This window comes from Odontesthes bonariensis, chromosome 22 (genome assembly GCF_027942865.1).
Source record: "Odontesthes bonariensis isolate fOdoBon6 chromosome 22, fOdoBon6.hap1, whole genome shotgun sequence".
Lineage (NCBI taxonomy): Eukaryota > Metazoa > Chordata > Actinopteri > Atheriniformes > Atherinopsidae > Odontesthes > Odontesthes bonariensis.
Genome location: NC_134527.1, coordinates 16468063 through 16483153, shown reverse-complemented (window position 1 = coordinate 16483153; position 15091 = coordinate 16468063). Strand labels below are relative to the sequence as shown.

The following is a 15091-nucleotide window of genomic DNA, read 5'->3' as shown; positions in this document are numbered from 1 at the left end:
ACAAACATGAGAAGTTTTTCTCCCTTGGAATAGGAAAAATAGGCTTAACAAGGCACATACAAAAGATACATACCTTCTGAAATATTAATTAGTATTAATTAATTAACTAATAAGTAGCATTTAAGAGAATAAAGTGTGACAAACAAAGATGATGTAACGGCTCATATTAAAAGCTTGTTTCCACAGGTTATACTGTGAGTCACAGATGTTGCGAACAAATAATTTACTCAAAGTCCAAAATACTTGGATAGTTTCATAGTGGGGGAAAAATAATGAAAAAAAAATAGAATGTAAGTGCTCCTTATGTAACAAATTCTGGCTCCCTCTGTTTTGCTGTTCACTGCATTCTTCTTTTTCTATTCTATTTTATCTTCATCTACGTCCACTCTCCCCCAGCAGTACTTATGACATAGCCTTAACCAAGGCCTTTCAATAGTGCTGCTTCTAAATATGGGGCATCCGGTTAGCGTTCCAATCTTTGAAATGTCCCATTAACCCTTTCCTCTGCTTTACACCACATCTCCTCTCTCTGATGGATGGCGGCCTTTGGGTAAACAGATCAAATACATCATAAAAGTCAGTGGAGCGGTGTGTCATGCAGCATTTGCGTACTAAATTAGCCGTTTCAGTTATGGTATCACACTTCAACACCAGCAGATTTTGGGCTGATTTAGGCCTGCATCAGGAATTTATTGCTGATACTCATCTTACTCCTGATATGCTTATGTAATTTTGAGGTGGATGACAGTTCAGACTGATAGCATGAAACCTCTTAGCATTGCAAAGCTAGGTCAAGGTGGGCTTTATTGTGAGGTCGAAATCCAGGTAAGAAATAATCTCAAGCTTGGCTGTTTAGGCTCTGATACCCCATACCTACCTTAATGCTCCAGTCAGTTTCTTTAAAGTGACCTCTGAGTGGGAAAAAAAGACAACAACTTTTTTCAGTCTTATTACACTATACTCTGTTTTTTTACAATTATTCTTAAGAAAAGAGGAACTTCACAGGTGAATATTTTGCCTCTGGGATTTTGGAGACTCACTCAAATCTAACACAATAGAACATAGACACACATCCACACTCACATCACCCAGGTCAAACAGCAGGCATTTCTAACCAACTTCACCCATGACCGCACAGCCTCGGCTTGATTAATTCAGCCTCCAGAGACATGGATCCCTAGGTTAAACAGCAGCCTCATAGCAGAGAGCCAAGTGAGCAGGTTTGATGGATGACTGCAGCCCAGTGTCCTGACACGTCTGATAAACGTGCAGCGGCGGGTCTGCTTTTAAACAATATAGTTCTACCCTCACATTTAACATTAATACTCTGAATTGAGGGGAAGCTTTCAATATGATTAATAACAAATGTTGCCCTCTGCCGACAAAGGATCTGTAATATTGCAGGGTCACTTAAATGACGGCTTTCTGGCTTTTACACATCCAGGTTTTCATTTGCTGGTTGTTTATGTCACCATATGCAGATTTTTACAGATATGATTAAATCTTGCGTTACTTGGCATTTGTCATATTAGACTGGAGAACACAGGAAATTTTGTAATAATGCTGAAGTCAAGAGAATATTCTTTATAACGTGACCATTCTGCTGACATTGCTTAACCATTTGCACTTGATTTCTTTCAGCCACAAGCCAGACTTGTGATCCAAAGGATGCTAAGGACAACTCATTGATGTACACGAGGGAGATGGCAATTGGCTGTTGGACCAATTTTGTCAGAGAAGACAAGGCAGAAGTCCACATCCTTAATCTGGACTCGGTAAGCATGTCCAAGTTGTACAATTGAGATGATGAGCAATTAACTGCAAAAATGAACAAGCGAACCATCTTCTTGACTGGGAGACAATGTAGAGATTATTCCATTATCAAAATAAGGAATATATTCTCACATAAAACTTACTTAATTAGTGTAATAGCATTAGAATTCAGCCAGCTGAAAGCACCTCAGAAATCAGGTAAAAATTGGCTGTTCTAAAAATTCAGGGCTTTTTGAAACACATTATTTTTCTTGATTGATTTGAATTTTTAAAGTTGAAAAGTAAAAAAAATAAAAAAAATAAGTGCTTCTACTATCTGTCAGGTGTACCTTGCTTATCATTTAAATCCCTAACTGCCATTTTGTGACATGATTATTACATACTTTATGTTCATTCATCATACGTTTTAGTTGACAGGATAGTATGTCAAGTCCAGTCATGCTGTAAAGACAGAAGCAGAGCGCACATGTTCACCTCGGATTTTATACCTTTATATGGTACTGAGAGTTGCTTGATACTGCGACAAATATGTGATATCTAAAAAATTGATATGCAAAGGTTAATCTTTTTATACATACTAAACTGATGATATCATGGTTGCTTTATTCAGATATACCTTGGATACATAAATTGTACAGTAAGTATTAGCAATTTCTTAACATAATGATGTTTTAAGTCTATGACTTTGAGTTAGAATTGAAACACCACCTACTTTTTACTACCATTTTTATACATATTAATATACTTTTTTTATAGATATTTTGGAACCTTGTAAGGTGCTTTTAGTATGAGTGTATACTGCTGTGTCATCTGCATACATCACAGACTCCATGGCACAGATAGGAAATCATTGATGTACAAACTACAGGTCCCAGTGCAATGCCTTGTGGTACTCCCTAAGTACAGGCTCTCAACAATGGCAATTTGATAATTGTCTGGCCATAATACAGGTTTTCATAGGAATTTGTGTTAAAATAGATCAGTTGTATTTGCTAACTCTGACAAATGACTTTGAGGAATGAGCGTACTCACATTTTGGTAGAACTGGTCTACTTGGAGGGAGTAGATTTTGTGGAAAATGTTCAACCATCTTTTTTTCAGTAACTTTTACAAACAATAATCTGATAGGTCTGATCTGGCTCACTATCTGGTTCCCCCCTTATTAGTATACAAGAGCTTTAGTAGCATTTTTTAGAACGTACTATGTTGTCTTCCAGTGAGTAATTAAGGTGGAATTTATATAAAATATGATGTTATCAAGATATTTTTACTCTATTCAAGTTAGACTTACAGTATGCACACTTTCACACTGATGGTGAAATAAGCCCTCCAAACCATTCTCCCACACCATGAAACATAAACACACAGACACTTCATCTCCAGCTTTGTCAGCCAGATAACTTGCAAAGACATTTAACAGACACCGGACATGATACTACGAGGATTTATCAGCATGTCAGTTGTTTCAGGCCTCTATAACAGACAGTTCTCCAAATTTGTCTGTTTTTTAAGCATTTCTTTTTCGGCTAAACACACAGCGTAAGTGCAGATAGTATATTAGGTCATTTTGATTTCTGAACTTTTCTCTTGGGAATGACACAAAAACTAGCTTGAGAAAACTTTTTATCTATATGCTGTGATTGTTGTGTTAAACACCATTCTTCACTGCCCAACACTTTCGGTCAGCTCACATTAGTCATTACTTTATCAGCTTGTTGTCCCTGTTTGCATCTTCTGTTTCTTCTATGTGTACTACTTCCACAAAACTTTTGTGTAGCAGCTGGTTTTTTTCATTTCCTATCTGTTTTTTTTTTTTTTCGCTACGCTGATATGTCTTCCTCACTTGATGGTGATGATTAGGAGGGAAGCAAACGTGTTCAGTCTGGATGTGACATTGGATGCTACAATACAGCACCTGCCCACCCATCCACCATTTTTTCTTTCTTTAAATGAAAATGAGCTTCCAGTGAAATTTCTTCCAGCATCTTCTAGGAAAGCCAGACTTATCTGTCATATATTTTTTGTAAAGCATATTGGGATGCTTAAATGTATCTTCTTCAATTTCTATGCTACACAAACACACTAATGTAGCTTGTTGATAACCCATTCTGTAAGAAGTGTATTTCCCAACTTACTTTTGTTTGAAGTAAGACTGCCCATATTGTGCAAGCAGATTGCTTTTGCCTCAGAGAGTGGATTACTGGCACAAATGTGGCTGAACTCGTGCGCCAAGTCTTTAGTCTTATTTAATAGACTGTGAATCGGTGGAAAATGCAGTTTGATGACTAAACAGATTTAAATCATATTAGGAAAGAATTTATCCTCTCATTCATTTTATAAGTTCTGGAGGGAAGAAAAACGGCAGACACATTATGTTCTGTGGGAGAAAATGACAATTTCATTGCTGAAACTTCACTTTTACAATATTTGAACTCAGTGAAAGGTTTGAAGGATTTCATTATAAATTGGGATTAACATAGTGCAGAGTTAGCATATTGTTTTCTCTTGTGAGATTTGGAGTGGATATTTTGTTACATCAAACAAGAAAAAAAGAAAGCGCATATATGAAGTCCTTGCACAGACCCCTTATCTGTTCTTTAGAAAAATATTGTAAATACAAAGGAGGGGGTATAAACAGTCCAGTCAGGAGGGAGATTTGCTCTTGCGTATCCCTTTCTTTGTCCTTTAAACTTTCTTATCACCTTCTAACCCATCCCTTTATTTTCATACTGATTTACAGCCTGCCAGGCATGTTTGACTCTCACAGTTTGACCACACAGAGAATTATAGCTAGAGCATCAAGGGGCTGCACAGGCCAGGAGAAATCATTGGGAGGGGCTGCTTGTGCAAGACCCATTGATGTCACACTCTGGCTTGGGTATATAGTCAGGGTCTTGGCACAAGGCCGAGACTAGACCAACGGAGCCAATTCAACTTAAGGGAGTGAGTCAAAAGAATAACTGGAAACTGCATCAGCAAAGGCCCTTCAAAAAAAAAATGATTCAGAAAAAAAAAGTCTGAAAAGGAAAACAATTGTATCTTGAAAGCGCAGGAACAAAAGAAGCAAAGGTGAGTGATCAGGGTCAGAGTTCAAGCATAAAAGAATGAAAGTCAGAAAAATAGACAGTGAAACAATGAGGCTGATTAGAAAGGAGTATTTAAGGAAAATGCCGCTGAGGTGTCTCAGGAAATGCCATTCATTCATTTGTTTTGTAGATGTAACACCATTAAATCTTTAGAGGTATTTCTGTGCGGTTGCTGTGGTAATGAAAATCAAGACCTTGGTAGAGATTCTTTTTTTAACAACTTTGTCAGTCCTCAGGGCAATTTATCCATCTTCTTTTTTATAATAAATAATCTGCTCTAAAGTTGGAAAGCAAGCCTCTTATCAAAATGTTATTACCTGTGACTCCCCTTGCTACATTCACACAGTATCAACAGATTATATATACATAGGTAGAGGCACATGAGAAATATATACATCAGTATGTAATATTTATTGTTCATCTCTAATGCCTAAGGCAACATGCATAAAACTCTGATCCGTCAACACATCATTTTTCAACACCCTTTTTCTCTTTTTTTTACTATCTGTGATATAATTTCACATCCTTCTCTTTCCCCCATTGAATTATTCTGTTTCTGGTTTCCACAACATTTGAAGATACCCAGATTAATTAATGTAGGATTGGGTCCATCTTTCTGTAAAAAAAAAAATAAATAAATAAAAAATGCACCAAATATGAGTGCCATATAATGATGATGGACAGAGCAGAGCATTTAGAGTATGTATCAGCTCTCTGCATCGTATTTCCTTCTGATCCTTATTGCAAGTTCTTTTCATGCTTAGAGAAAAAAGTAACAGTGAATACACATCATTTTCACATTTGATCAGACTACTTGTCCATTCAGTCACGAAGATCAACATCTTCACAGCTGGACTTGCAGTGCCCTCTTTAGTCACTCTATTTCAAAGTAGGAACTGGACACATTTATGACATGAGGTCATTATAAAAGACCCTCAATGCACAAGGCACCGTTAGAGTGTGTCTATTTTGCATCTGTGTGTGATGACGCATCCCTCTGTCTGTTCCACTCAGCATACAAACATCTCCTTCAGATGCATCTGTTCTCGACTCGCTAGCAATTTGTCTACAGTCTCCTTAGACCTAATTTGTTCTGTACGAGTTTGAAAATCTCCATAACTCAGGCTTAAGCTCACAACCCACTCTGGCAATACCAGGTTGTAAGTAAATGAATGGAATATTAGGGATTCACACTGTGTCCTCAGCATGCTCATTTACTCCCCAACAGGCCTGGTCTGAATACAGTTCACCTTCAATGAACATGCCAGCACAAAATAAAGCATTTGGCTTTAAAAAGCATGCAAAATCGATGAAAGCCGGAATGCATATTTATGAAACTTTCTTCTCAGAAAATCCTCACACTAAAGAGTTTTTTATTTATCCCCCCTCCTCGAGTTTCAGTAGGCTACTGACTGCAAATCCATGACTATTATTTTTTCCGAAAACCAATAGTCTTTGAGCTATTAAAAAAGAAGGAGTAATTAGTGCTAGGATTTATTGCTGTTAAGTTAGATTGTAAATAAACATCTCTAAACTGAGAGTCATTACACCGCCACTCACAACCATTTGCATCCATAAAACTCGGGGGTTCCAGCTTCAACCCACACACACGTGGAGCATAGTAATTAAAATGGATTCATGGAGCGAATGTGTTTTTGATTGGCAAATAAAATCAGTACTGTGTTACAAAGTAGTTGATGAGAAGTTACATTAAATGATAAATTGCGTTAATGGCTTTATATATTGTATGGTACGATAAGATTAGTATAATGTGAGACAACACTTTAAAATTTATAAGAAATACATAGAATATTGATACAAATACTACAGGTTTCTCCTCATGCTGCATCTCATAGAGGCGGTAATGGTGGTAGTTTCTGGTTTTAGGGTCTGATCTACTGAGCTCCATAGGGGTGTGCCTCATTAGAGATCTGCACAGCCTCCTCCTCCCAACATAGCTAAGTTCAGGCAGTTTCACTAAGTAAAATATGACATATGTTATTACTGTACGAGAGCATACATGAGCTTGCCATGTATACCACACTAGCACACACGGCAAACTGACAGGAAATTACTTGACTGACAGTTTTACCATCAAAATTCAGAAACAGACTGCAGGCAGCAGGTACTGATCCCTCTTTTAAGCACAATCACATTGTGAGTCACGTTTTAAAAAAACTTTGGCTGCTAAAAATTGGGCCACAGATAGAGTAACTTAATGACCAGTTCATTTTTAATTGGTTATTGCACCAGATAAAAACCATGCTGTAGTTCCTCTGATGCATATTGGCTTCATAAACCCTTAACTGTCCTAAGTATTTGCTTTTTTTAAATGAATGGGTGGTGTTGTGCCACAGCAGGTACATTCAATGACAGAAGGAAGGCTGGAATTTCCAAAATATGACGAGGAAAAAATTAAGAAATGCTAGTACGAAAGTCATATTGCTATTTGGGTTATGAAACATTTGACAAAGTACTGATAAAACATTATTAGCTGATTTGTTTCTGGAGGTAACATCTCGTGAGAATTCGCTGTCAATAGAAAATCAAAAAGCAGTAGCAAAAGAGTTAGAATTTCCCTTGGAGGTGGGGATGCGGCATGATCAGAAGTTGGGTGGAAATAAAAATGGGGAAGCTATATAATTCTACTCTGAGCGTGTAACATAGTAATCTTTTGCACATCTGAAGAATTTTGAGAATGACATATTTTCAAACCTAGGGGGCCCCAAAGTGCCATGATTGTGTTTTTCTGAGTTGATAGTGATTTCAGACCCATAAGAAAAAAGGCTTTTTTCCCCCATATCCCCTACAAACAAATCCAACTTGAATTTGCAGCTTGTCGTACAGTAGGTCAGTAATTGACATTTTTCCACTTGAACTGCACAGAGGTATAATAATGAAGCAAAGCTGCTTTACCTCATTACTTTACATTAGTCATTACTCATGACTTTGTCAATGCATAGGCAGTCGGCAAAGACAGCCCTCCTCAAATGACTGGCACTGCTTTTTTTGAACAATTGCTTGTGCTGACATTTCCTTACCAAAAAAAAAAAAGGAGTCATTGTCACATTGACTGATTTTTGCTATGGGAAAGAAAGGGAATCAAACTTTTACTGAATTAAACTACAGAACTATTTTTAAACTTGGTGCTGCTAGCAGAATATCCTAGCACTGTCAACTTGAGGTCTGGCATTTTAATAACAGATTTGGAGGTTTGCAAATCAGAGAGCAACTTTACACCCACACAGAAAGGAGGACTTTGATTCTGTGGAAAAATATAAAAAATGACTATTGTTTTTCATAATTCTATGTTTATTTGTGATAAATGGGGTTTCATACTTGATGCCACAGTGAATAAAATTCCTACATCACATGTTCATGTAGTTTTCGATGAATAATCTCAACTGTCAAGTTTGAATGTCAGTAAAGTATAACGTTTTAGTGCTGCTTGCCTTAGACAGAAATATGATAGCTTTTGTGCGTTCACTTTTCTTCTCTATGCTTTTTTCTCTTTGATTAAACTGATTGAAAATAAGCGTACTTAAATGTTTCAGACACTTTTCTGCATTTTGATTTGAATGCTTTTTAGAATACAACACAAACGCCATGTTACCAAAAACCCATTAGAGACAGCCCAGCGTCTCCCAAGTGGGCTTATAGTGTGAGTGAATATCAATAACGCTTGATAGTTTTTTCTTCCTAATCAGCCCCAATGTTTCACCAGGATGAGGACACCATCTCCAGACTTTCTTTGTCTGCAGCTCCACTTTTAGACTCAAGCAAAGTTGAATATGCACTGTAATAGTCAGACTGTAAATATGCAAATGCACAGTTTGAACTTATAAATACTGTATATCTATGACCGAGCAGAGTTTAAATGTGTCATTTTTCTCCCTCCTAGGTTGGGAAGCTGTTTGGTCTGGAGATGACCAATGCAAAGCCAATGATCCTTATCCTCACATCTTCAGAAAGGAATTATGCCTTTTGCAATGTCAGCAAGGAAGTAAAAGTTTATGTGAGTAGTGTCTCTGTATTTCTATATTAGCTTTAATGCAGTGCTACACCACTTAGTTCTCTTAATGCATAAAAGAGGATCTGCGTACAAAGTACTTCTTATTAATAGAAATTAAATGCTAACCCATAAGCTCATTTATTACTTTGCATATTTCTTAACTACATTCCTCTACTTGCTATTGTTACAAGAGCCAATTAAACATGTTCTAACTCACCATGATAAATGTTAAGTTTTTGGTTTTTCAGTTATGCAGTTCAGTTTTTCTCCAGTGCTCATGTCTAGTGCCAGCTGTTTTAAATTCAGCACTATCAAAATGACACAGCTGTGCAGCTCTTTGGGCCAGTTTGGAGAGACAGAAGACCATGTTGTCTAACTGGATATCCCTCAAGGTCTCTTTGTAAGGGGCAGTTTTTGTTTTAGTGTTTTTTTTTTTTACTATCCGCACTATAAAAATGGCAAGAGATGCTTCAGAGTGGCCAATAACGAGGGGGGCTGATGGTATTGGCTGTAAAATTAATGTTCCAATGAAACTGGAGATTCTGACTTTTATGCACTGTTCACAGATGATATATGTGAATTGGACCCAGGAAGGCCACAAAACATTTAATCAACTGTGTGTTTAAATAGAAGCAGTATACTGCTAAGAAAACGTTTCAAGTTTAGAAGCGGCTAATTTTAGAAGAATAATTGAAACGATACTGATAATCAAGATATTTGAATACATGACATTTCTTAACATTGGTCTGTTATTTCCAAATGTAGCTGATGAAACATTATGTTTACAATGAAACAAGGGTCAGTTTAACACACTTTAATCTGTGGATAAGGCCACTTGTCCTCTTGGATGGTTAAACCAACATTAAACTAAAACTAAAACATCTTCAGTTCTTTTAGGACAATAAACAGAGATATGAAACTTTGGAATGGAGGAATCCCCATGGATGTCTTATCTCCTGATAGAGTTCTGACAGTCCCGTCAGAGATTCTGACTTATTTGCCTCATTAAAAACCGTATGTTTTTAATAAGGCAAGACATTGTGATAAGCGGGAGAAATGACCCTCAGTATTGTAAATAATTTGCCTATGTAGTGAACAAGCCCAAACACGAAAAAATAAACAAGTGAAATAAAATCCCGGTCGACCAATCAGTGTGATGACATGTTTGCAGGCGTGTTAACAATTACTGATATGCTGACAGCAGTGTGGTACCACATCCTGTATCATGTCCTGTCGAGAGCCAGGACAACATTGCCTGTGACTGCAGGATGTTTTTGTGGGATGAGCTGTATCACTGGGGGATAATAGTGCTTTGCTGGAGATTGCAGTGCAAGAGAATCAACATCTGTTCAGCATCTGAGAAAGTACGTCACCAGCTTGACAGCTTGGCTCAGTGTCACAGCTCTTGTCAGCTTCCCAAGGCTGACATGAGTACACGAGGTTGGTTTAAAGAAACAGCAACATTTGTGTCCATTAAGTCTTGCAAGTATTCATATTATTCTGTATGTTATGTGGCAGCTTGCTGGTTGGTTTATACACATTTTGCACCCCGTGTGAAATGTGCTTACACTTACATATCTATATATTCAGTAAATCCACTGTTACAGAATATGTTCAGATAATTGATGGTGGCTAGTATCTGGACCTGGTGCTGGAGTTATACACCAGCAGTGACTGATGGGAAATATATGAGAAATCAGACCTTTCTGTTATCCCTAGCAGGCAGACGTGCTCTTTTCTTCCTAAAGTCGATTCCTTTAACATTATTTTTAGCCTGCAGAATATCAAACTGATTTACCAATTCTAAGAGTTAATTCCAACTGTACTTGATGGAATTATTGCCATTGTTATTTACCTTTTTCTTCCCATCTTTTTTTTGAGGCCTTCCCTGTCCACGTATTTCTGTTGCGACTGCCTTTCCTTCTTTTATGTTCGTAGCTCCCCTTCACACTATTTCTGATTCCATGTCAATCAAATATTCATGCAAAGGACCGATGACTCCCTCAGGCGTGCTTGGCTTTCACCATTTTTTCTGCTTTGTGACGCAAAAGGCATGCACACAAATTCGCATTGACAAGGCCGGAAGACGCATTTCTGTTATTCAGACATCCCTGACACTTTATTACTACTAACAGGATTATTTAAAGAAAATACAGGGTCTTTAAAAAAAATAAAATAAATAAATAAACTTTTTCATTTTCACGTTATTTCAGTGATATGCAATATGATGTAAACATTTGTAGCACGTGTTTCCCTTTTGTACAAATATCTAGGTGTATCACTTAGCAAATATATTGCATAATTAAAAGCAAGCACAAAAAGAATGTTCACAACAATTATTGAAAAGTTGCCCTCTTTTTTCAGGAGAATTAAGAAGTGTTTACAATATTAGATAAGATTGGTGTAGTACTTACAAAGAAAATGCATTTTCTTACTAGGAGAGAAGAATGAATTTCTGCCTTATATTGCCTCGATAAGAAAAAAAAAACATAATCCGAGGCTGAGTGTAAGATGAAACTGGAGCACTTACTCTCTTTCTTTAACTGTTTTTTTTGTTGAGCACAATTTTACATAGTATGTCTATCTGTGTCGAAGCTTAATGTAGACAGCCATCTTTCTCTGTTCCTATAATGTCCTCTCCTTCTTATTCATGCCAGCCTGAACGTAAACTCCACTATTTGTCATTGGCCCAGACAAGGAAAAAGCAGTGTCTAGTCGATGGGATGGATGTATATATTTATACCTTGTATGGAGCCAGATTCCAGTCGACTGCGGTGACGCACAAAGCTAAAAAAGGTCCCATTTCCTGGCCCCACTCAGGAAGCAAAGGAAAGACCTTGGCTCCAACAGGGTTGTGCAACTGGGCTCATGGATACTTAACCATAATAAACAGTTCTTTTTAACAGAGCCCTGCTCAGAGAATAGAGAGAGAGTTGGGTGGAGAGTTAAAAAAAATGTAGTAGGGGAGACTGAGATAGATGGGCAGACACATTGAGGAGAAAATGCAATTTTTAAACAGATACCAGGTAAAAGCAAAAAATTTACGAAGCAGAGACAACTCTGTGTTATTTCAGTAATGTGGAAAATACATACTCAGGCCTTTTACTACCTGATTCAGACGCTGTTGTTTCTTGGAGTTGTGCTTAATCAAAGCGATTTGTTTGTGCTTTACTTTTCAGATTAACATTAACTCCTCAATTACTGTAACGAATAATGATGAAAACCAAAATTACATCCACAAGGAGGACTTCCCCAGTCAAAATGAGAAGCTGGTCAAGTGGGCGGAAGAGAAATTTGGTGGTGTGACTTCATTCACAACAATTCGAAATCCGAGGAAAATCTCACTGACAGGAATTCAAGGTGAGACATATATGTGTAACCTGGAATCTATTTCCATAGACTTAATACTTGTTTCTATTTGGCAGATAACATTGATTCTAATCTTTGGTTCAGATATCGTTCATATGAAATAAAGATGCATGGTAGACAGTATCAAATAATACCAACAGACGACACAGCAGAACCGTAAAGAAGTTTTTGTCTGCCTAAAACACAATGCTTTTTATCTCCGATATGCTATCTGCATCTCTGTTTGGTCTGAAACAGTATGTTTGCTGCTGAAAAGAACAATGTAATTACCATCGGCACATCATGCAGCTCAGGCTTACATAACTGAGAGTCTGCAGTGTGGTAATCAAGGATGGCTGCAGTGCTGTTTCCAGAGCACTCGTGATAACATTCATGACTGCTAACCTTCTCTTATCTGAAGTGCCTATGTAATCCTTTTTTGATGAACCCACTGACAAACTACTGCACAATTATTTAGCCATCAGCAAACCAAATAAAATTTTTTCTTACAATTACATTTTCATTGACAATATTCCTGTCGCTGAACATCATCACTGCTTTGATTTCTTGTATGCATCTGTGCATTTAAGGATCACACGTCAGAGCACTAAAAACCTAATACATTTACCCTGACAAGCCAGTATAATTTTAGGTTGTTCACTCAGTTCAACATGTCCACTGTTGAAGAGAAAGTTCGCCCAAAAGTTAAACGTTTGTCTATAATTTGTTTGTTGTTCTGTCATGATTTTTTCTTTTCTATTTTTTGTGAGCTGCAGTAAATTGTATATATTGGCTGCTTCTCACCTGAATATAATGGGACTTCAAGGCACTTTGCTTCTGAGGCTGCTATGTCAGCACTATCTCAAATTTTCCAGAAATCATGACCCAGTCACTCAGGAAAATCCATAAACCTTGTCCTTTAAAAAAATTGATCTAGGAGCTATTTTCAAATGAACAAAAATGACAATATCATCGCTGCACAGAGAGAAGCCTGAATGCTTGTAACATGAAGCACTCAAAATGGGAAGTTCACTAAAATGTGAACTAACTTATCTTCATTCAACAAAGATAGAATTAAGTGGTTTCTCTAACATAAATTGAAGTGTAAAATAGCTAACTAATGTAACAGTAAAACCATTTGCTCAGTAGATATTTGGCCATTTGGTTCTGCAGGTCTTTGTCTTCTTTCTTAAAAATCTTTTCTAACACGGAAACAAATGTTAAGAACTCAGGAATTGATGACGTCAGGGCAGTCTCTGTGATTCATTATGTCTATGGAAACACTTATTAAAATGTATACATTACCTCAAAAGTCAAAAACATTTACACGTGCCATTATGAAGTCTCATTTCGGCAGCATTTTTAGCAAAATCGACACCAGCTTCCACTTGCTCAGGTCTGGTTGCAGGTGTGGCAGTCCCGTCTGGTAACTGTCTCAGCTCTTACTGCATCCATCTGTTGCAATTCTCTTTGTCCTTTAGTTCTGGTGAGTAAGGTTTTAGCGAGATGGTTTTCAGGGTCTTAGATTTATATTTAGTCAAAAGGACAGAGAACAAGTACAAAACGAGTGAAAAGAAAGTGGGAGTTGAGCATGTGAGTCATTTTTGGATTGAACGAGTCTTCCATGGATTTCTGTTGACAGAGAGGAAAGCAGCTCGTCTTCCTCATAGCCTGACAGACAGAGATAGCTCATGGAAATAAGTTTAAAGCTAAAGTTAGAATTTAGCCAAAGAGGAAACCATTATTGTTTACACTCTGCAATGCTCTCATGAGCACAAGCCTGGCGGTCATGAATGTATACACCTTCCTCTGTGCAGTCATGCAACTGACAGACAACAAAATTTGTCAACGTTCTAAACATTTTTCTTTTTTTTTTGCATTTTGAGCACTATCAATTGCGCCAAACAAAGAAAAATATTTACTATACCCAATATCTCCAAAAACAATCTAGATGTTTATAGAGCACAAACAGACAAAAACAAAAACAAAAATTACACACACACACATGTACACACAGACACTTATATGTATATATATGTATTCAGAACTTTCCTGTTAATGAGATGTCATAGCATATGAGAGAACATTTGGAAAGGGAAGCCATGGACAATTGGCCACTGATGCTGAGGATGAAGGCACAAAGTCATTATGATTTAAAGAGAACAGTCATGGCTGAGTAAAATGTGGACATTAAGGATATCATGAGATGTTACAGCTATCAGGAAAAGCAGTGAGATGTTCAGTGCAGCATGAGCCAAACCAGAGCTTTGGCATAGGCTTTAAAAGAAATTAACAGTGGTAATGCTGAAAAAAAGTGATTGTGATGGATGATTTCATGTCCACCGTCCCATTGTTTTACTATTTTCCCTTTCTTGGTTGTTTCTTTTTTAGTTTGATTTGTTGCAATTTTATGTCCTTCCCCAAGTCAGAATGTGATAGATAAATACTGAACAGTCCTGTCTCTCAGTAAAATGTCGTGGCTGTCCTATTTAAAAGACCATTCAAACTACTGATGATTTTCAGTCTGTGTCTAATGTTTGCACTGGCACACAACAGTGTGTTGTTTAGCTGGAGGTTTGCTGAGCAGTGAGATTTCAAACTAATTTAAATCTTTTAATTGTGCAAAAGACAATATTCGATAAGTTATTTTTAAATTATGGTTACCCAGATACAAGCAGGAAACGACTTGCATTAATTAGAATGACTACCCTGCACTACTACACTGACGAGTTGAGATTCCATATGCTGTTGTGTTTTTCAGTAAGGTCTCTTTGCTTGGCTTTTTTGGTATGATATCATAAGGCACTGAGGGAAATGCACGGTGTTTTCACTTTTCAAGCACCTTTCACATTAAGAAAGAGGTTATTAATGT

At 37.2% G+C, this 15091-nt stretch overlaps 1 protein-coding gene across 1 annotated transcript in view; it reads left to right on the top strand.

The window, feature by feature from the left end:
- Positions 1 to 15091, top strand: part of eng (endoglin) — a 40180-nt gene that overhangs the window by 13214 nt on the left and 11875 nt on the right. The window contains exons 3-5 of the mRNA XM_075456627.1: positions 1642 to 1775; positions 8761 to 8874; positions 12051 to 12231. Of these exons, the coding sequence (XP_075312742.1) occupies positions 1642 to 1775; positions 8761 to 8874; positions 12051 to 12231 (429 nt within the window). The remainder of the gene's footprint in view (positions 1 to 1641; positions 1776 to 8760; positions 8875 to 12050; positions 12232 to 15091) is intronic.